Consider the following 23507-nt stretch of genomic DNA (forward strand, 5'->3'; position numbering starts at 1 on the left):
TTGAAGCTTAAGTAATATTTGAATATGTTTTTTATGTGTGGATTATGGTTGTTTATAAGGACAAGCTCATTACCCATTTTTAGTTATTACACTAAAAAGACCCTTTGGTTGTTTCATATGCGTAGATAATAATTATTGTTTAAACACTGGATTTATTTGTTTAGGAAATGAATACCATAATTACATACATATCTAGAGCCTAGTAGAAATAATATCTTAAGGAACTATTTATATACTCTTTTATATGCTTATAAAAAGTCATAAATTAGCCATACATATCTAGTATATCACATAATACTATGAATCTATTTCACAATTTCTTTATCATTTAGATTGGTAATGGCCAACATCCACCTTATAAATGAAGAATACATGCACTAGATTGCATCCTATTATTCAGAGGAGATAAGGAAACATAACAAAGAAACTCAAACTCGCTCTTTAATGTTGAAAAGACTTAATTATCTGTCGATGAAGAAACTAGGACGATTTTGTTATTTCCATTCATAGCGACCACAAGGAACATGGTTCCTAAGTATCCCAATACTTACTTATTTTCTTGATGATGATGATTGGGATGGATTTACATTATAGAACCGGTGTGTTGATCCTTAAAACTTGAACTTGGAATAGTTGGTATCTTCAATTTTGACGACCCTAATACGCCATTAAAATTCATAAAGGCATATGACCACAAACATGTTTTTGCATGATTTGGTGGTCCTATAATGAAAACATTTGTCCGACTCTATATTCAAATCTTCTTTATCGTTAAACATTTGACGAATCAAGACATGTGAAGTATGCTCATAGCACAATGGCATTTTATGAATGATAGCTGGTTCTAGGTTAATCGATAAAGGAGGCATACACGAGAAAACATTGAAATCTTTATTACCTTTGTTTGCTTCATTCTCCACATCATAATCATTCATTCGAATATATTTATCCACTAAATCACCATCAATGTTCTCCTTGTATGATATCCTTTACAACAATCATAATTTTCTCTGCATATGGAGATGGGTCTGCTTTAGAATCATTAAGCCAAAAGATACGGGCTCCATTTGCAGTCCTTGATGCACCAATATCACATGTATGTTCCTCATTGAGAACATTCTTATATTTACATTGGACTGACATTGGTTAACATAATCCAAAGACCTAATATGAGAAATCATCATAGTTGGGACTTGATTGCTACTGGATGTTGATCCCTTGAACTCTATGCCCCAAAATCGACAGCATACAACATAGTTGTATGTGAATACACATAACGAACAATATCTAAATAGTCATTTACCTCATCATCTAGACAACAGTGCCACCCATGTGGCACTCTTTTATATTTATATGATAATATTATCAACACACGTAATTTTATAGCCACCAAATTAATCAATCCATAATAGGTTACATCCAAAGGCAAATTCTAAGTGTGATTATAGTTAACATTTGTTGGACATATATTCCCAAACACCATTAACATTCTCTCACACCCCTCCACTATAAGGAACTACTTTAATATTACCATTTTGTTAATTTATTATTGATTTAAATAAATAGGAAGATAAAGATAATAGAATAAACTGATAGTAGGATTTTGAAATACGGATCTATCTATAAAGACAGCTAAATTGCGAAATTAAAACATATTGCTAATCATTTGCGATGGATGATATGACATGATTTATTTTTATTTTTTAAAAATTTAGTAAACGACAAGTTTACTTCAAATTACCAAATGACCATATATTTCTTAAAAGAACCAAACAACCATGTTTTTTCTTAGAAATGCCAAAAGACAATATTGGAGGTTACAAACGATAATATCACAAAAAGACATTAAATAATTTATCAAGCAATGTGTAAGAGACTTGATTGAAACCCGTTGGTATATTTCTTTTCTAACTGTCTGAAATGTACGCACAACTGTTTTATGTGTTCAATCCGGTAAAATCAAAGTTCTCTTTAATCCATATATAAATGTCTCCGCGAATAGTTATACCAAATTCACAACTACTCTCATCTATAAATACAACTCAAAAATTCAAACATCTCTTACATTACCTCATATATCATCATTCAAGGCTCACTCTTCGCATCTTACAAACAAGATTCGCTGTAGGAACATCAAGACTTTCCAAATCATTTTTCATCACATCCTTCAACTGATCCCTCGGTGTTGATAAACAAGTATGAAACGTAGCCAAAATCGGCGGAATCGGCATCGACAATGCCGACAACACATTGCTCAGATACTCGATATCCACCGACAGCTGTTGGGCCCCACGTTCCGTTATATACTGAATACCCCTCAGTTGCTCCATAAACAAACCCGCAGCACCTTCTGCCACCTATTTCATCATCATCATCATTACTACTCAATTATTTATTTATTATGATTATGATTATGATTACCTTAAACATCCATTCTGTTGCGAAGAACTGTGCTTCTTCAGCATTGGCATCGTTGTTTGAAATGGTTTCGGCTAGTGGTTCGAGTTGTTGGGGTAGAGTGAGAAGGTATTCACCTACTGTTGTTATGTATGATTGGGCGTATGCACTGAAGCTTGGAAGGTGAAAGGTGGTGGTTTGTTCCTCTACGGATGACCATATGGGTAGATTTGATACACCATTCAATTGCTTTCTTACTTTGGATATAAGGACATCGTATACAAGCTCGTTTACTGTGTCCACAAATGCGGATACTCTTTGAGATGCAATTGGAAGCGCGTGGAACCGTGGATCTTTTGACTGGTTTAAAAAGAAAATGTTGAAAACAAAGATCATCAAAATTACAAGTTTAGTCCATGTGGTTTCATTTTGTTGCAGTTTTGCTCCTGTTTTGAGTAATGGTCCCTATGCTTTTTGATTTTTACAGTTTTTAGTGCAAAATTAAAACATTTTCAATTCTGGTCCTTATTTCAAGGTTTCATATTGATTCTGGTCCTCGGATTTTCTGATTTTGACTCTTATAAGGTTTCAGACAATTTTGGTCCTTATTTCAAGGTTCCAGGGACCAAAATTGAAATGAAACATTAATATAAGGAACAAAACTGAAAAAAAAAAAAAAAAAAAAATCAATTTTCAACTAAACATGGTAAAAAAAAATCAAAAAATGTACTCTATGATAGTTGTCCTTTTAGAATAAAATAAGCTGCGTAATAATCTAGGAAACAATTTAATAATAAAATTACGAGGAAATTACAAATTAGGTCCTTGCGGTATACAGTTTTTCAGGGTTTGGTCCAAGGGCAAAATTGTCATTTTAAAAAAATTAACAGCTGAGCAGTTAAAATTAACGGGGACCAAAAACTACAAGAATATGAACCCTCGCAGACAAATATGTAACAAAAATAGAATTTTGGACTAAACCTATCAGTTTGAGTATACCACAGGGACCAAATTTGTAACTTTAACAGAAAAGATAAAAAAAATTACCTGCTCCAAAAGATTAAAAAGCTTGCGGGCTTTTTCCGGAGCATCAAACAGCCGCAAAGCCGCCATATCCAAAGCAGCTCTTCCAGCCATTGACAAGTCTCCACCTCCATCAACTGTTTCATGTGATGAATTCGGGTCAATACTTGACCCGAATACAGCAGAGGACAAATTTGTGTTGAATCTAGCAAGTGTGGCCCGCAAGGAAGCTTCAAAAACAGATGACCTGTTGGACAAGCAATCTGCAACCGTGAGTATTTGCAATGCACCCTGGACATAAGACCATTCGTCCTCACTTGACATCTCAAACTTCCTCCCTTTTTCTAATCCTGTTTCCTTAGGGGCAACACCAACAACAACATCGACCCCACATACGATTCTTAAAGTTTTAAGGATGTCTTGTAGGGTTGAAATGAACTGCATCATGACATCATCAAGGGCAAGAATGAGCTCATCAGCTTCAGATCCACCTGTAAAGCTGATGCATCGGTCAACAGAAGCTTCTAGAAGGACAATCACTTGTGGGACCGATTCTTCCATTCTTCTGACTGTTTCACTGAGTTCAATTCCTTGTGCTCCAACACCACGAGTAACAGCTCCTCTTAAGTCAATCCCTGCGATCTCGGATGACAGAGTCACACGCTCCATTTGTCCATACCTACATAACCAAGATTTGTAAAATTACGGAAATACCCCCTCGGATTCAGTTAGCTGTGTAGGTGGTGTACCTTTGTTTGTATGATTCATAAGGGAGGTAGATTGCTTTAAGGGTGTCTCGTAAAACGTTAAGATCGGATTCTCCAAAAAGGTGTTGTATGTTTCTTGCAAAACTTCCTGTCATATTGTGGAGATCGATTAATGTGTCTAAATGTTTTGTTTGTATTTTGACACCTTTTGGCATGTCCCCTGATAGGATATCTAATACACCTGAAATTGTAACATACTGCTGTTATATATGTGGTCAAAGATGTGGTCAAATCAAAGATGTAATGAAGGTTAAGATTATAATAACCTTTGGCTAATGCTCTGGTTTCTGGAACTACATCTCCAGTTGCAAGGTTAACGCGTGAAACAAAGCTAGCACCCACAGCCACCATTGCTTCTATTAAAAGCTTGGGGACAAGAGTCTTGTAATCTTCAGGAAAAGCACGCATAGACCTGAAAAAAATGTAGTGTAATAAGTCATTTAAATGAGAATGTGAGTCAAATCTTTAGTAAAGGTTTACCATTTCCATTCTTCTTCAAGATAAAGTAATAATTTATCATAGAAACTTGGTAGCCAATTGGGGAATGAAACTGTAGGTGGAGATTGATAATCATGAGAAGTTGAAATGCTTTCAACTTGGTTTCTTTCGGTTCTTGTTTTAGTATGTTGCTGCTTCATTTCATAATCTTCCCATAGTTGTCTTATGGGTTTTAGATGAACTTTGGTGTAGTGAGACTCCAAGGACTTGTATCTTCCAATTCGAATGAGGATTTCCCTCATTTCTTGTGCAACCTTATCCTAAACAAAGAAAAGATATATAAATATTGGCGAATTCAGAAAGATTGTTCTTTAAAATTTACCTTGCGATTGGTTATTGCATCTGTTAGACGAGGTTGAACCATGGAGTCCAGTCTATCTTCTAACACTTCAAGTTGCTTTCTAATATTGGCAAATTCAGCAACCTGAAAGGGAAAAGGTGGATAAATCATTTTAATATTATGATGTTATCTATAAGGAGTTTTTCTTTTACATAAATGATACATGAGAAGTCAGTTGACTTTTACCTCCCCAACAGCAGTCAAGCAATGCCTCATGTTGGCTAAGGTTTCTGCTGCACGAGGAAGATCTTTACTTGCAAAAACATCCTCAACAGTGGAGCTTAATTGAGTTAACCCCGCAGCATCCTATACATAAGCCATAATATATAAAGATCCAATATGTTTGAAGTATAAAAGGGCATAGTATTAAGAAAAAGATAACACAAATTATGGTAAACTAAGCAGAAGAACTAAAGGAATCAAATATATTTCCACCTGAAGTGTTTCATAGGCTGCTTCCATTCTCCTCTTGACTGTATCAACTTTAGCAAGGGTAGCTATTGATTCTGCTGATGAACCCTCTGCCTATAGATACAAATGAAGAATTACATGTAAGGTTAAGGTTATAGATACACTATTCACTTCATACTATTTGTATCCAGTTACTATTCTAGCCAAGAGAGATGAAATATGCACAATTTGGCTATATCTAAAACTGAACTTTCACACATTGCTTCCTGTTCCTATGCTTCAATCAATTACAGTATAATGGTGACCAAGTGAGGATCATGCCAAATGTCTATAGCATGACAAAGTAGAATGTTGAAACGGTGTTTAGCTAATGATATTTTGATTCTAAAACTACTGGATGGGCAATTCGTAGGACATATAGGAAGTATCAAACATGAATACTCCACAAAAATGTGTTTGATTTTAAAATATAATTGAACTCCATTAATACATCTCTCAAACGTCAAATTCCAAGATAAAACCCCAATCTAGCAGCAAAAGTGGATCAGCATTGCAGAATTAGCATATATCTATGGAATTACTGTGCGAAACAGTCGCACAATAGAACAAAGCTATATTCTCCGATAGATTGTCAAACCTTAATAGCAGTTAACAATTACGAGTGCGTATCTTGTGATCGACAATAAGATCTTACTTTTTTGAGCTTGAGGAGGATCGATCCGACGGATTGACGGAGGGAGAGAGCATCGTCTCGGAGGCGGATGACGTCACGGGTAGCGCGAGGGACACGGAGGATGGCGGCGGAGCTCTGTTCCTCGAGTGACGCGGCGATCTCTTCGGACACCATCTGTAGCTTCATCTCGAGATCCACTAGGTGCTTGTCTAAGGGATCCTGAGGATGCCGTGCCTGGCAAGCATTGTTTATCCATTTCTTGGCATCGAATTTCTCGTCGGAGAACGATCCCAGATCTATCATCATCTTCTCCGACCACTGGAAATGTTTTCAGTCGGTGAACTATGAACTAACTATATTTGATGATATTTGCACCATGATCGTTTTAGTTTTGGATATGTTGCGGTATTGTCCTCCGAATTTTATTTTTCATCACGTTTTGGTCCCCAAGAAAAAATATATATACATAATGAGTTAACTTTGTTTCAAAAGTAAACAAAAATGGTCTCTTTTGTTTGGTGTTCTTTTTGTAGGTATAGTACTAAAACCTTTCAACTTGCAAAAATAGTTATTTTAAGAGGGTTTGATTGTGGTTTAAGTCACTTGTCAAGTTTGCCTTTCTTTTTTCCTTAAATCCTTCTTTCTTTTAATTTAATAGTTTGATTTGATTAAATAATATTAGACCCCACAGTCACCCTAACCCATGTCTTGAAATAAAGGGATGACAACTCACTCTATCTTGCTTGCCTCTAGGATTCATTCATCTCCGACCAGGACCTCTCTCTCTCTCTCTCTCTGATTTCTTAGTCCATTGATCCACGAATTATAGAATCAGAAAAGAATAATAAGGTGAACAATAATGGTGGTGAATGAAAATGATAGTGTATGATAATGGAGGTGATGTTTCGGTTTTTGGTTATGATGTTTTTGATATTGGTTTATTAATTATGTTTAGGGGTTACGACACTAATATTAGGTCCGATTCTGGTTACGATGTTTCAATGCTTTCTTCTGATGAGTGAAAGAAAATAGAATTGAACGACAATGATGGTAGGATTAATTCAGAAATGGTATTTACTAGGTTGAAGAAAATGACAATGGTTTCCAGGTTTTAGATGTTTCATAAACCAATACGTGTTCCATTTTGATCGCTAGATATTTAAAGACTAATAAAGGAATTCATATGGTATTATTTATTTTTGGTTTGATGTATGTTTCATAAACCAATATGTGTTCTATTTTGACCGCTAGGTATTTAAAAACCAATAAAAAAAAGTCACGGGGTATGATTTATTTTTGGTTTAATGTATGTATTCCTTAAACCCATTCAAACTTCACTTAGTGAAACGACCCAAAATCACAACTAAAAATTTCCTTTAAAACATTACTAAAACCATATTTATAAAACCATATTATAACTCATAACATAAATTCGGAGTATCAATTCAAAATTATTATCAGAGTAAGACATCCCATGCTGACTAACTATGGTGTGTGCCATGCGATCATCCCGAGCCCTTCCCTCCGCTACCAGAAGTACCTGAAACCAAAACTGAAAACTGTAAGACGAAGCTTAGTGAGTTCCCCAACCTACCACATACCCTGCATAACCACATACTGCATATACTGGGCCACACCCGCTACTCCGGGCCTCGCCCACTACCTCGGGCCTCGCCCGCTACAACGGTCATGCCGCTCTAGGCCCCGCCTGGCTTCGAGCCCCGCTCGGATACAGATCTGTTTCTTTTAGGCCCCGCCCGCTAACATATACTAACACATAAACATACCATAACACATAACTAAACATATACTACTGAATCATGTTCTAAGGTGCCGCCTATCTTGGGCCTCGCCCTTATCCTGCTACTGATGAGTCATGGGACCCCATCCACACTCATCCTAATAGTGAGATACGAGCCCGACCCACACTCACTCCTTTCCTAACTTGGGCCTAGCCCCTGCTCTGCTGCTAATAAGATATGGAACGCCGTCCATACTTTGCTATTGGTGAGATACAGGACCTCGCCCACACTCACCTCCTTACCAGGCACATACATGTATCACACAAACAACAAGTATAAACTATCGTAGAAACCATTCCTTGGGTACCCGCCCGCTAACATTGGACCTTGGTCCTAGATACTATACTAGCATAATATGCCTAGGGCTAATCCCCGGGTCTTCCTACTCATAACTACATGGGCCGGCATTGTGGTCGTAGACCCATTCACACACTAGGAAAACCCACTTGTACTGCTGAACTTTGCTGATAACCCTCTGGCTGCTATCCGATAACTCTCTGAACCACTGCTCCACTACCTCCTCGAGCTACTAATACCAATATAACACTTAGTCCCAAACTTAACTCTAGAAGTCAACTAAGTCAACTCTGGTCAAAGTCAAAGTCCTGGTCAAAGTCAACCTTCCCGGTTGACCCTACTAGCCGAGTCTACCTATTGACTCGTCGAGTTTACAACTCCGAAATCCCCATACTTCGCGACTTGACTCGTCGAGTCACCCCGCGACTCGTCGAGTCCTTCAACCTCCAAGTCCTAGTCCTGGTCCTGACTAACCCACTAAGTCACCGCCATAACTCACTGACTCGACTCGCATTTAGAAGAGGTTAGGGTTTTGAACCGAATCACCGAGTCCAAGAACAGACTCGCCGAGTTCATCTTCATCATTTCCATTTTGTTGATTTCAGTCCAATCCATTGTTTTCCAACCGCAAATCTGGACTCCTAGGGCTAGCATTACACGTAAAGTTGCCAACTTTACATGCATGCAAGGAGCTATGAAGCTTGAATATCAAATCTAAGTTAAAATGGAGGTCCAAAACATAGAATGAAGCCATAGCTGAATAAAGCTTCTCACTCAGAGCTCCTAAGTCTCATAAATGATCAAATTTGGAGTCCATCACATCCTCAAGGCTTGTGTCTCAAAATAACCATGGAAATGGCATAAAAGGGACAAAATCTAAGCTAAGAAGGGGATATAGATGAACACTAGACAAGGTTTAAGCTTCATACCTTGAGATGGCCTGAAATTCCACACCAATACTAGATCTATAACTTCCTCCTTACACCACAATGAATCTCCTTCCTTCTCCAAGCTTCAAATCACTCACAAGGAAAGAAACTAGCTCAAAATCTATCAATGATGATTAGGGTTTCAAGAGTAGGTGAGGAGGGTAATGGAGGCTGGGTTGGAGGCCTTAAATGTTCTTTAAATATGATGTTGAGCCCCGAAATTAGGGCTTTCCAACCCAGGCTAGACTCCCCGAGTCAGCCTCCCGACTCGCCAAGTCAGTCATTAAATCCTCGACATGGGACCCACTCTAACTCGTCGAGTTCATCCATGGACTCGACGAGTTGACCCCTTTGACTAATGGTTTCCTTTTCCTTTCTTGATGTTGATGGATTAGGGGTGTTACAACTCTCCCCCACTTAAACTAGACTTCGTCCTTGTAGTCCGCTACGGCCAACTGCCCTGCAATTTGCTCTAAACACTCATACCCGAAGAGTACATCTCCTGTTGATCGCTTCCAATGAATTCCTGTCCAATCCCTCTGAAAAATGATCCCTGAAGGTAAGAACCCTGAGAATACTCTAATTACCACCACTCCTGAAAACACGGCTCTTACCCGACCGACAATCCCTTCCAGTACTCCCGAGTACTTATGTCAGACACCCTAGTGATTCACCCCTTTTTCCCTGCTCGGCTACTGATGTCGAGCATAATTTTTCCCTGTACGATCACTGGCCTTCCCAAGGAAACTTCCAAAAACGACCACCTCCTCTAACACTGCAGGGATATACCCTTTGTTGTATCTATACCTCCAGCTACTCCCAGTGCTGGTTACTTCCCTAACACTCCCTGACTGCTTCCTCTTACTATATCCTGATGTTGAATCCTTTACCAGCGAAATGGATCAGATAATCCTTCAAGTAAAAAATTCATCCCTGCAACGGTTAGACTCATACAAGAGCTGTGCAACAGGACCAAAGCCTTCCCTATGAGATTATTTAACCCTGCTGTGAGAGGCGTAACACTTCTTTGTCCATTATCTGTCCCGCGACAACTTCTCATAGCATCACTGCCCCTGACTAAGGTTCTGTTGTCTCTTATCTGCCTTATGGACAAACCGAGACACCCTGGTTCCAACTAATCTGCCAGCAACTGGGGTTAGTGGACCCTTACCAGTTACTGAAACCTCAGCTCAATCGCTCAGTCGCTCTTAGTGACTCCCGAAGAAAATTTCGGCTATCTAAACTGCTCTATCCACTCTGCAACTCTGGCCCTACTAGTCTTGGGATCCTCGATGCCCTATCTTGACCACAAGGTCTCTACCAGGTCCCAACTGTACTGCTACTCACATACGGGCCTCGCCCACGGGTCTCACCCGACTACATCTTAGAGTGGTTTCCCCTTCTAGTCTCTCCTGTCTAGCTACTGATGCACGGGCCTCACCTATGGGTCCCACCTAAACCATACTACTGAGCGACCCTTCCTTCAGGTCTCACTTATCTAAGGCTACATGGGTCCAAAGCCTTCCTGAAACTCCATGACTACTCTCTATCGATCTATTTTCATGCTAACTAGGATACACGGGCCTCGCCCATCCCTACTATCTAGGAGATACGGGCCCTCGCCCACACTCCTCTGACTTAGAAGGAGATACGGGCCCTCACCAACACTCCTCTAAATGGCCTCTACTAAAATGTTGCGGCTCTTCCGCGGTTCTAATACACTATCCGTACTGTCTCTGCTACTGACTACTAATCCAAAAGCATCCAATTTCGGTCGTTCATACACTCTGCGTCTTGACTCACTCGAGTCCTGCTATCAATCCTTCAACCTGGTTTCATAAACCACTCATCAACTAACGAATGATACTGTCATCCTACGATCTCACCACACTTCCCATACTTTCTCTCTCTACCGATGAATGCTACGGCTATCTCGTAGTATGACATCCTAGCTATTCTCACGCTCTGCCGAGAAAATCTCCGACTTGGTTTCCCTAAACCAATCATCTACTAATCATAATTTCATGAACCCAATGTTGGGAAGTTTCCCAAACTCCCAACTCCTGCACTTCTCTATCCATACAGTCCCTCAGATTGCTTTCCTTTCCTCTTTGAAGGTCACTAATTCCTCCAGATTTCGCACGCTACCTCTCTTAAATACTCGTAGGGTTCTCCCCCACTTTAATACGGCTAATCCCTTACCATTCCCTGCTTGAAACAGATTTCTAATCCTTCCTATCATCCAAAGTTTCGATTAGCTGACAACCACGTGTACTCCTGCTGGTGCTCCATCTAACTTTTACCTAATCCGAACCAATCTTGCCAACTAATAGAGCACCCTCCCAATCCCAATTACACTTGTTACAGTGACTGCATCCTGAAAACCTGACCTAAGGGAAACATCTACGGACTGCTACTCTATCATCCATGGCATGCAGATGACATATAACTCACTCATAGACAAGCAATATAATACTCCAAAATATCCACTTACTAACATCAATGAAGTACCATAACAATAAAATCATGAATAAAAGTTGACAAGAAAGCAAAAGTTACGCACCTCTAACATTCGGTGCTGCTCGCGGCTCCACTGTGGATAACTGAAAAGCCCTGCTCCTCACCACAGGTGCCTCTGCCCGTCACTGACGGGCATCAGTGATCCTCAACGTCACAGGGGCAGGTGCTATCACCTGTCCTGCAGAAATAAAACTCGGGCACTGGGTCTTCTTGTGGCCCCGCTGACTGCAGTGGAAACAAATCATATCTGATCCCTGGATGGTGGTAGCAGTACAATCCCTGCTAAATGACCAGTCCGGCCGCACTTGAAGCAACCAAAATCACCACCATTACCACTTCTACACGTACCATTGTGTGCCCTACCACACTTCCTGCATCGGCTGCGGCTCTGATAATCCATCGATCTCAAATCTGACCCCTTGGGCCTTTTGCCCGAACCTGTGGCTGTCTGAATCTCATTCGGCTTCCTCTTTCTATCTGTCTCCAAATCAATCTCCCTTTCTCTGGCTCGAGCAATCATACCCTCCAGCGTCTTACAGCTGGACCTGCTCATAAACTGCCTGATGTCACTCCTCAGCATCTCGTGATATCGGGCCTTCTTCATCTCCTCGCCCGCCACATATTGCGGAACCAGAAGAGCTCTCTCCTTGAACTTGGTGGTGATCTCTGCCATAGTCTCAGTCGTCTACTGAAGGTCTTGAAACTCTCGTGCCAACTGCTGCACCTTAATAATTGGTGCAAACTCAGCCCAAAACCTGGCCGAGAAATCACTCCATGTCATCGCGTCCAACGCGGAATCATCACCAATGGTGTGTCCAACCTCCTCCCACCAATCTTGCCTCTGTCCTTCAGAAGACAGGAGGCGAGTATGACCTTGTCCCCCTTGGGACACCGTCTCGTACGAAAATCGTTGGCAACATCAGCCAACCACCTGCTGCTAGAAATAGGGTCCCTAGCCCCATGATAATCTGGTGCTCCACTACTCTGAACTCTCGAAATGTCAAAGTACGCGCTCCCATCAGAGCCATCATCTCAGTGCGAAAGGCTCCCAGCCTCTCATCCAAAATCTCCAGTATACCCTCCTTGACCGAACCAAAGATCATAGGAGTCTAGTCTAGGATACTACGTGTAACCTCAACTGATATCAACTCCCTCATCCGCTCCTCGAGCTGCTCGGCTCCTGAACCCGAGCCTGATCCCTCTTCGGTGCCTGATCCGCCCACTGGTCTCTCACGTAATGTCACCATGCTGAAAACATAACACAATAACTATCAGAATACTCATCACTGCCGAGGGATCATATACACACACTCTACAATTTCCCTAGTTTCGTCTTGGCCCCTCTTGAATCGAGTAGGATCCTCTGCTTTCAGTAGTACGGGCCCATACTACCTTCCATATCTATCCGTACTTTCCTCAAGAGTTATCTTAACTCAACCAAGTCCCTTCTACTGCTACTAATCTCTACTACTCTCATCATAGGCTTGCCTCAGGGAAAATCTCTGACTCCACCTAAACCAATCCTCAGCTGCTGAAGGCCTCCTTGTAATGCCAATTAGCCATCATCTGAATACCATCACATGTGACGAGGCTCAGATAATCCTTTAAGTAAAAGATTTGTCCCTACAACGGTTAGAATAAGACGAGAGCTGCACAATAGGGCCAAATCCAACACTCTGAGATTATTCAACCCTGATCACATGTGATGTGACGTATTCACCTAATGGCTAACTCCTATCACTCAGAGTCCTACAAAGCACAAAGCAAGCAACATTCAGACATAGGAAACTACTCAAGCAAATCTATTCTCACGATGAGAAATTGCACTAGCACACAATGCTAAGCTCATACTATTAGGCATAACCTAAACAGGATATCCTACTAATGTCTACTCAATACTAGCATGCAATTCTCATAAAGCTGAAACACATATAGCAGGTACATAAGGCATCCTATTAGATCCTTAGTCCTATTCTAGCATGTTGTTCTACTAACTAATAATCATAACATAAACATGTATGGGTATTTTGGGGTACTTACTTGAGCTCGGCTTAGTGCATGCACCACACCCCTTTCTCTTTTCAAAGTTCCTTTCTTTCTAAAAAATCTTTTCGCTTTTCTAAAACTCTTTTCTTTTGCAAAACTCCCTTTTTACAAAAACTGATTTTCCTTTTGAAAATTTCTATACCAATTCCTTAGTTTAAGTTCAGACACACACGAAAGTGTGCCCGAATCCCTCAAACCAAGACACTGATACCAACTTGAAACGACCCAAAATCACGAATAAAAATTTCCTTTAAAACATTACTAAAACCATATTTATAAAACCATATTATAAATCATAACATAAATTCGGAGTATAAATTCAAAACATGTTCTTATTATCAGAGTAAGACATCCCAGGCTGATTAACTATGGTGTGTGCCATGCGATCATCCCGAGCTCTTCCCTCCGCTACCGGAAGTACCTGAAACCAAAACTGAAAACTGTAAGCACAAAGCTTAGTGAGTTCCTAGCCTACTACATACCTTGCATAACCACATACTGCATATACTGGGCCACGCTCGCTACTCCGGGCCTCGCCCGCTACAACGGCCCCACCGCTCCAGGCCCCGCCTGGCTTCGAGCCCCGCTCGGATACATACCTGTTTCTTTTAGGCCCCACCCACTAACATATACTAACACATAAACATACCATAACACATAACTAAACATATACTACTGAATCCTGTTCTAAGGCCCTGCCTATCTTAGGCCTCACCCTTATCCTACTACTGATGAGTCATGGGACCCTGTCCACACTCCTCCTAATAGTGAGATACGGGCCCGACCCACACTCACTTATTTCCTAACTTGGGCCTCGCCCCTGCTCTGATGCTAATGAGAAATGGAACGTCGTCCATACTATGCTATTGGTGAGATACGGGACCTCGCCCACACTCACCTCCCTACCAGACACATTCATGTATCACACAGACAACAAGTATAAACTATCGTATAAACCATTCTTTGGGCACCCGCCCGCTAACATTGGACCTTGGTCCTGAATACTATACTAGCATATTGTGCCTAGGGCCTACCCCCGGGTCTTCCTACTCATAACTACATGGGCCGACATTGTGGTTGTAGACCCATTCACACAAAGGGAAAACTCACTTGTATTGCTGAACTTTGTTGATAACCCTCTGGCTGCTATCCGACAACTCTCTGAACCGCTACTCCACTAGCTCCTCGAGCTACTAATACCAATATAACACTTAGTCCCAATAGAGAATGCTTCTTCCTTCCCTTCTTTGATGTTCATGACGCCAGGGTTTTTGGCAATTTTTTTGTCTCTTATAGAATGAACTGTCAAGGATATCTTTTATTTATAATAGTTATGGAATTTATCCTAACAAATCTTTCTTGTCTTAAAATCCTAAACCCCTTTATTACCAACCCATACTAATTAAACCTAATTAATGAATATTTATTAATTATTCAAATAAATAAATGTTTATTTATTCATCCTATAATACACAACAAATTAACAATTAATTCTTATTTATTAATAACTGGTAAACAATAAACATATATACATTATAAACATGATTATTTATCTGTTTTTTGTGCTCTTAATTATGTGACCAAATTGGTTCACATAAGAATAGCAATGTAGTTTATTTCTTTGTTTTCGAACTTAAATCCAACATATTGTTCTATGTTAGGTTTTAGATTCATGCTATTGCTGTTGTTAGTTTTAATACTGTGTGGTCTATGTTATCCGATTACCATGATAGGTTGATGTATATTGTTGTTGTGTAATATTATGCTAACTATGTTATCTATCTGCCATATAGGTTGTTGTTTGTTATTCGTTATTGTTTTATTATAATATGGTTGCCATGCTATATTACTTGACATATTAGTTATACATTATATCATTTTATTTCATGTGAGGTATGTGTGACTTGTTATGAGTTACATGTAGAGGTCATGACCATTGATGTGTTTTTTTGATGTACTAGTCACCAATGACATGCAGTGATGATAATAGTGTTGGATTAGTGTCTAAGTCCATAACTATAATTGGTATATACTTGACCCGACCCGACATGGTCCATTTGGGTTGCATGGCATCATACATTTGGATAAACTAAAATGAGAGAAATAACACTTAAGGTTTATTAATATATTATAAGTTATAATATATTAATAAGATTATTTAATTAGTATTGATCAAGAATTAATCTAGAACTAATTAAGTGATCAAAAGAAGACTAATTAAATATATGGGTTGATTGTGTAAATCATCCATACTTGTATAGTGAGCTGATACTCCATGGATTATCAATTTGGGCTAAAACCCATAGGATGCTCCATGGTGTATTTGAACCCATGGATCCAAGGAAATGGAAAGCCATGAAAACTAGGGTTTACCCTAATTGTGTCACACAATATAAACATATCATTCTTGTCAAAATCGGCCACTATGTGTGTATGTAGAGGGAAAGCCAATTTCATGAAGTGATGATTTCTCTCTAAGTTATTCCAAGTTCATATGATGTTGTGTGAACCATTTGAGGTGTCACATTTGAGACACTAGGCTCTTGAGCTCCATGGAATCAAACACCAACAAAGAGGTATGTATTTCTACTAGTTTCTATATTACTTGTACTTCATAATATGCTAGTTAGGATAATACCTTGGAAAAATTGATATTTGCATGTATAATAGAGAAAACATAGATCCAAGGTATTTAGGGTTGCATGTACACCATATGAGTGTTAGAATGCTCAAAACCCAACAAATAGATCATTCTAGATAAGTAGGTGGACATAATCAAGATAATTACTAGTAAACGTTGAGATTTTCATTGCATATGGATCTTCTTATAAGTGGTTACTCCTCTCTCAATATCAAGATATCATGTATGAGGATGTTCCCGATACCGTACTGTTATTGTTGAGTTTCGGATAACACTTATGTGAGATATGAGGCTACTTTGGGTGGGTGGATAGTGCCTTTATGATTTGATGTGAAATTTATGATACCCCTTATATTTTTGTTGTTGAAGAAGTGATATCTTTTAACTCTTATTGTGTTGTTGAAAGGATGCTATCTTTTAACTCTTAGATGTTTGATGCGCTTTTTGTTGTTTGCTACAATATGGGTGGTTGTTTGTTATGCGGTTTATTTGGTTTTATATTATTGTTGATGTTGTGATGCGTGATGTTACTTTTGTGGATTTTTTTTCTCAAACAAGTAAATGATTTCATAAATATTGTCTTTTCATTTTATTTATATATAATAGCTATGAAATCAAATCATATGTATTTTATCGGACTTTCTAGTTTGAAGTTGTATTTTAATGTGTTGTAGATCTTAGGAACAGTTGTATTTAGAGACACAATATTGTTGAGTGCTTCATAAATATTGCTTAGTATGTTGTTGTTGGTGTGAGACTTAATATTTTATGTGATGAAGTAGAAGATGCTAGATTTGATATGTAGACAATCTTTTTGTAAACTTTAAACATCTTAATAAAATGTATACGTAACAGATTTCATAACACAATGGAAGATCTAAGCATGGGGTAGTGTGGGCAACTGTCCCATAAAAAATTCTCAAAATAATTAGAAACATAAATTATTAGTTTTATTTAAAAAAATAAATTAATAGTTTGTCCTCATGAGAAGTTCAAAAAAAGGAAAAGCTAAACAAAATCTAGTAAAAAATATTATAGTATAATCTTAAATAGAAAAAAATCTTTTAAAAATAGACAAAACTAGTATGTTATTGCCCTTCAGCCTCATTCAATTTAAGGTTTATTACCTAAACTCCCAACATCTAGTATCTCAAATAGTAAAGTGTAAAAAAATAGGTTTATAGGAATAAAAGAGTAAAACCTGAAATTGTACCACGTAAATATTAATTTACTTATTATTAGGGGTGTGCATTAAATCGTACAAACCGTATAAACCGTCCGCACCGCATAATGCGGTTTAGAATTTCACGGTGCCGTTTGTGGTTCGTAATTTTGTCAAACCGTACAATGTGGCGTGGTTTGCGGTTTATAACTACAAAACAACGATTAAAACCACACCACATCATGTAAAGAATATATATATATATATATATATATATATATATATATATATATATATATATATATATATATATATATATATATATTGTAACATCCCAAAAATAAATTATAAAAATTTCATTTTTATTATAATCAAAACATAGATGTAACTTGATCCAAACATTTAAGAACATTTCTAAGTAACACAATTATCAGAGTTAAATCCTAAAATAACATTTTACGGGAAACACGGGTGTATGCGCTGCGATCAAGTTGGGCCATTCGCTTTCGAACTGGAAGTACCTAAAACCAAATCACAAACTATAAGAACGAAGCTTAGTGAGTTCCCTAAATGCCACATATAACACAAACATACTGACAGACATATCTGGGTGCCCGACCTACCCTGTCGAGCATATCTGGGTGCTCGACCTACCCTTTTCACGCATATCTGGGTGCCCTACCTACCCTTGTCATGCATATCTGGGTGCCTAACCTACCCTGCTAGGCATATCTGGGTGCACGACCTACCCTGCCAGGCATATCTAGGACTTACCCTCCAATTTATTTCAACCGGTTACATGGTCTATTTTGCTCCTACCACTACCACATAACATCACACATAAATCACATAATCATCAAGCAAATACATAAACGATGATAATTATCATATAGAAAACCATCATATCATGCAATAAATAAGGGGTCGGCGTTGGTGCCTTCGACCCATAACTTTCAGAAAAGGAGACTCACCTCGAATGCAGAAGCTCACTTAAAGAAATACCTAGCTGCTGCTCTGATGACTTTCCGAGCTATCCATACTAAAATAACACCCAATTAGCAATTGGGTTCCCAAACCAAGATCTATAATCCATACTTGGGGTAAAATGATCATTTTACCACTGACCAAAACCGAAGCCCAAACCCAAAACCAAAAGGCCCAAAACTACAAAAGTTTATAAAAGCCCACTAATGGCCCAATTTTCCAAATTGGTCCCAACCCCCATATGTGACTTATCCAAAAGCCTAACAGTTCCTTGGTCAATAGTAAACTTCAGAAAGCCTAAAGACACCACGAGGCTCAAGCCCATTGGGCCCACAAGTCCCAACAAAGAAATCTCATAACCTAGTCCAAGAAGGTGTCCAACTCCAAAAACAATTCCTCAGTATAGAAGTCTAACTTTCAAGGCCCAAGACCCAAATCCATGACCCAAATATGACAAACAAGCCCAAAATGGCATTAGGCCATTTACGTTAGGCGTACACACTAGTACACTGAGCGTACTCCTGAAGTCCACAGTACGTGGGGCATACTTACGTTTACATGGGGCGTGCCCGCTATTTCTCCAAAACTTAATTCATGACTTAATCCGTTAAGTCCTTCCATAAAAACCTCATAATACATTCCAACTAAGCTCTTAATGCATAAAGTCGGCACCTTTATGCATTTACATGACTCAATGGGACCCAATAAACATTTTAATCCATCAAACCCCAACAAGAACATGCATGGACCATATCTAAGCATCAAACAAGCATTTTTATGAGCTTATAACCTCAGTACTACTAAGAGTGGCAACTCAAAGCTCCTGGACTGGTGTCTAACCGCTAGATCTTGCTCATGAGGTCAAAATGGGACCAAAACCCACATAATCTTAGATATCAACTTCTAATGAGCAAGCTAAGAACTTTTTAGCTTTAAATAGCTGGAAGTGGAGAAAGGAGTCGAGATCTACAAGCCTTCCCTTGAACCACCACCTTGCACCAAGCTTCCACTTCTTGAATAAGCACCAGAACCCACCAAAGATGCACAAAAAGAGCTCGCAACACTCTTGGATGAGGCTAGGGTTCGAGATTTGGGTTGGAGGGCAATGGAGGATGAAAGAGGGGTTAACACATAGGACTTAATGTGTTCAATTAGTGAGCCAACCCTAAAATTTAGGGTTTGGGGATCCTGCACACTACGTTGGGTGTAGTTCTAGTATGCTGGGCATACAGCTCAAATACCCGCTTCCACTTTTCCAATATTATGCTGGGCGTATGCTACCTTTGCATGCATGGGACCGAAATGCAAGCTTTTTCCATCAAGGGCCAAATCTGCCAATAACTTCAAATACCATAACTCCCTCATCCTAGGTTCGTTCCCAACGTACCTTATATCCACGAAAAGGTGGCGATAAGCCCTACGCTCCTAACAACACACCCAAAACTTAAAACCTCCCGAACAAAACCCAAAATCCATAAAAGATTGAGATATCCAATTACGATTATTCCCACGACCTCCAAAGACACAATCGAACACTTGAATCACTTATACAATGATACCCACATCCGAATTGGGCCAAATCCTTCATTTCCCAAGACTCTAAGCCTTATGACAACTGATGGTTGGGCCGCATCCCCAAGCAATGAAGAACTCCCAACTTTCAAACATTATGTCGAATAATCTATATTATATCATAATGATTAAGTATGGTAAAAACTTAAAATCCATAATGGTATCAATATTCATAAATCGGAAGAACTTATCAAACATTCTGTGATATTTTTCGTTTGCAATATTTATTAGACTTTTAAAGGGTATGCAATATAACTAATAAAAATTAGAAGTGTTTAAATTGAATGATTACCTAACAAGGGTTATAAATTGGAACAATTTATCAAACCACACGAACCACCCAACGAAACTACATCGCATAATGCATTTTAATGCTTTCCAGTGCGGATTGTGGTTTCCAAAAAGCTCAAACCGCATATGCGGTGCGGTTTTGGCTCTAAACCGCATCGCGAACACCCTTACTTGTTACTTCTATTCGTATTAAAATTTTGATAAGTTTAAAATTATAGTTTCATTTATGTAGTTTTAGAAAAAAATTATTTTTATTAAGTTGTGTGCAAGGATCGATTGGAGTGTGCTAATAACGCACCATGCAATGGTGACTTGTCACCGTGGTGGTTTGGTGAATACGAATCTGATCGGGGTGTTTGATTGCGGTAAGGGTATCGCACACGAGGATATTAAAGCACCTTATTTTTTATTTTTATTTTGTTTTTTAATCATTATTAAATTATATATATTAAAATTTTATAAAAATATATATCAAGATTTATGGTTTTTAATCCTTTATAAACAATATATAACATTGATATATTTTTATACATTTTTAAATATTAAAAAAATGAGAGGGGGGGTGAGAGATAGTGAGGGATGATAGTTCCTATTAGTTATGTGGGATAAGGGTAGGGTAGGGAGAAAATGATGTAACACTGATGTGACAGACCAAAAATATTGTAACATGTGATATGACACCCACCGGTCTAAGAAAATAAATCCTACACCTTTACCTATTCATGTTGACTTACTTATATAATAGCTTTTGTTTCTTTTATTATTATTATTATAATTATGTTTATGTTAATAATTTGTAATGCCTAACAACCAAGGTTCTAAATAACGTTAGACGTAACTTGATGGCAATGTCGAGCCTCAAGTTTTTATGAGTCGTGACGAGTCATGTCGTTTGTAAGACGTGAATTAAGGCGGCAGTTTTATATATAATTAATAATTCTCTCTATATATTTTCTACTTTTTTTTTGAAACAACAAATCTAACTTACTCCTACTAAACTACACCTTAAATCCACTTATGTCCACGATGATACTTGAACCCTTAATCTCAATGAGGGAGGGCAATAACGGATACCGTTAGGCTAGAAGCTCTTTGGTAAAACATACATGTAAGCCTTAGGTGTTGTTTGTTTTTTCTGAGGCAAAATGTCTGAAGTTTGCAGACCATATTTGTAGATCTCTATAGTAGAAGATGTGGACCAAATGTCTGTAGTCTGAAAAAAGAAGAGTGTTTTTTTAACATCTACAGACTACTAAAATAAACTAAAATATAAATAAACTGATTTTTGGTCGCAAATTTATGCCTAAACATTAATTAGGAATCAAAGAATTTGATATATAAATTAATGAAAATAAACTTCGATTTTTTCAATTAAATCAATTAAAAAAGTGCCATAAATACTTTTTCTAAGAAATTAACGATACTCTATTAAATAATGTTTTATAAAATTTGGCATAATATATATATATATATATATATATATATATATATATATAATCTTAGGTTATTCTATTTAAAATAATTATTGTGTTATTGTATGCATAAATGTGGGCCAATTAAATTTACTTATTTTAAGAAAGTGATTAATATATATATTATTGAATTAAAAATATCGAAAAATACTGTCTAATTCAACTAAAATGGTATTATAGTCAATTAATATAGATTTAATAAAGGAAATTTGCATATTTTAAGGGATCAATGATTCTATTAATTTTAAAATTCCGATTTTACAAATTATAAGATTTTTATTTCGGACATTCTGACAGAATATGTTTGAGTATGTTCAAAAATAAAAATATTCTAGAGCCATAAAATAATAAAGATATCCTTGAACATATTTCTTGTAGAATAACAAATTCTTGAACCAACAATTGAAGAATTAAAACAAAAATTATATTAATTTTATAGAATACATGTAATAATTGCTAAAAATTACATTTATTGTTAAAGAATAAAACTAAAAAACTTTCAATTTGGGAAAAAAACATTAAAATCTAACAAATACACTAATTTATTCTAAAAGAATAATGTTGCTAAGAGGCGTCGTTCAAATTTCGTGGTCCGTTCTTCAAGCATCAGCTTCTGTGGAAACAAATCCAATGAATAAATTAGTGAGAAAATATTCATATTCCATTCCAACATAATTGGAATTCGTGATTCCATTCTGATAGAATTGGAATTCATTTACCAATAATTATATTAATTCGGGGAAATCTAACAGAATATGTTCATGATTATCATAAAAAAAACATTCTTTTCTGATAGAATACTATAAACGAAGAAATATCATTAAGTTGAAGCATTTTAGCGAGTGCTTGGTGTGCATCAAAACAATTTACAATTTCATGTAAAAATTAGACAGTCAGAACAAATTCCCAATAAACCTAAACACATTGAGTCTATCAGAAAACCATTGTACCTTACATTCGTTTCTATTAGATTATCGTTAATCTATGCCTTGGAGCTTGTAAATATAAGCAATTTTGCACAGGTTTCGTTCAATGTCATCATTCAAGACTGTATTTTTAAATCATCCAACAGAAGATTCCTAATTTCGTACATTTTTATTGGGGATTTCGTTTGGGATGGATCAATAAGAAATCAGAAAATAAGAAAATCAGTTTCAACAGTGCATTTGAAGGGTGAAGAGTCAACCAGTGGCTTGTTATTTCACTCTAGATCAACAGGAACATGTGATCGGTTTCAAGAAAGCAAGAAGAGAAAAAAGGGTGTGATCGATTAAAGAAGATAAGAGATCTAATTTTAAGTTTAATATTGATACATGCAATTTATTCTTGTGTGTGTGGTGTCGATAAAAGGTGGAGACAGAACAAGAGCCATATCGATTTTTAAGGGCGTGATTGTTGAAACAAGGACAGGAAGAACCGAAGAAGGTACACAAGGAGAGTTGTAGTTCTTTTCTTATTTCCTTGGCTCATGTCGATCAATTTTGCAAGAGGTGAAGGAAGGCGTGCCTATTCTTGTCGATTTTAACCTACACCTACGAATATGGGACGAGCCAAACAATGGTTGTTACCTTGCTGGTCGCTGCTTGCTATTGATTATGGAGGGAATGAGTCAATGACGGCTGGAAGAGTCAATGACGGTTGTAAGAGAAGGGACGTGATTTTGGTGTCGATAAGATCCGTCG

At 37.8% G+C, this 23507-nt stretch overlaps 1 protein-coding gene across 1 annotated transcript; it reads right to left on the reverse strand.

Moving 5' to 3' along the window:
* Positions 1-1877: 1877 nt before the first annotated feature.
* EYE (conserved oligomeric Golgi complex component-related / COG complex component-like protein) lies at positions 1878-6463 on the reverse strand. Its single transcript, XM_078973494.1, has 10 exons — positions 6131-6463; positions 5461-5550; positions 5212-5331; positions 5008-5109; positions 4668-4945; positions 4454-4599; positions 4170-4368; positions 3445-4099; positions 2422-2757; positions 1878-2357 (listed from the first exon to the last, which is right to left on the reverse strand). The coding sequence occupies exons 1-10, from the start codon at positions 6413-6415 to the stop codon at positions 2082-2084; spliced, it is 2487 nt and encodes an 828-aa protein (XP_078829620.1). The 5' UTR covers positions 6416-6463; the 3' UTR covers positions 1878-2081.
* Positions 6464-23507: the final 17044 nt, after the last annotated feature.

This window comes from Lactuca saligna, chromosome 9 (assembly GCF_052625555.1).
Source record: "Lactuca saligna cultivar CGN05327 chromosome 9, ASM5262555v1, whole genome shotgun sequence".
Classification (NCBI taxonomy): Eukaryota; Viridiplantae; Streptophyta; class Magnoliopsida; order Asterales; family Asteraceae; genus Lactuca; species Lactuca saligna.

What these genes read in the sequence shown, in the direction of transcription:
- EYE (XM_078973494.1), bottom strand. Translation starts at nt 6,415, where the DNA reads ATGATGATAGATCTGGGATCGTTCTCCGACGAGAAATTCGATGCCAAG. An exon ending in AACCAGAGCATTAGCCAAAG is followed by an intron (nt 4,369 to 4,453) that starts GTTATTATAATC and finishes TTACAATTTCAG; the next exon opens with GTGTATTAGATATCCTATCA. An exon ending in CAACAGAATGGATGTTTAAG is followed by an intron (nt 2,358 to 2,421) that starts GTAATCATAATC and finishes ATGATGAAATAG; the next exon opens with GTGGCAGAAGGTGCTGCGGG.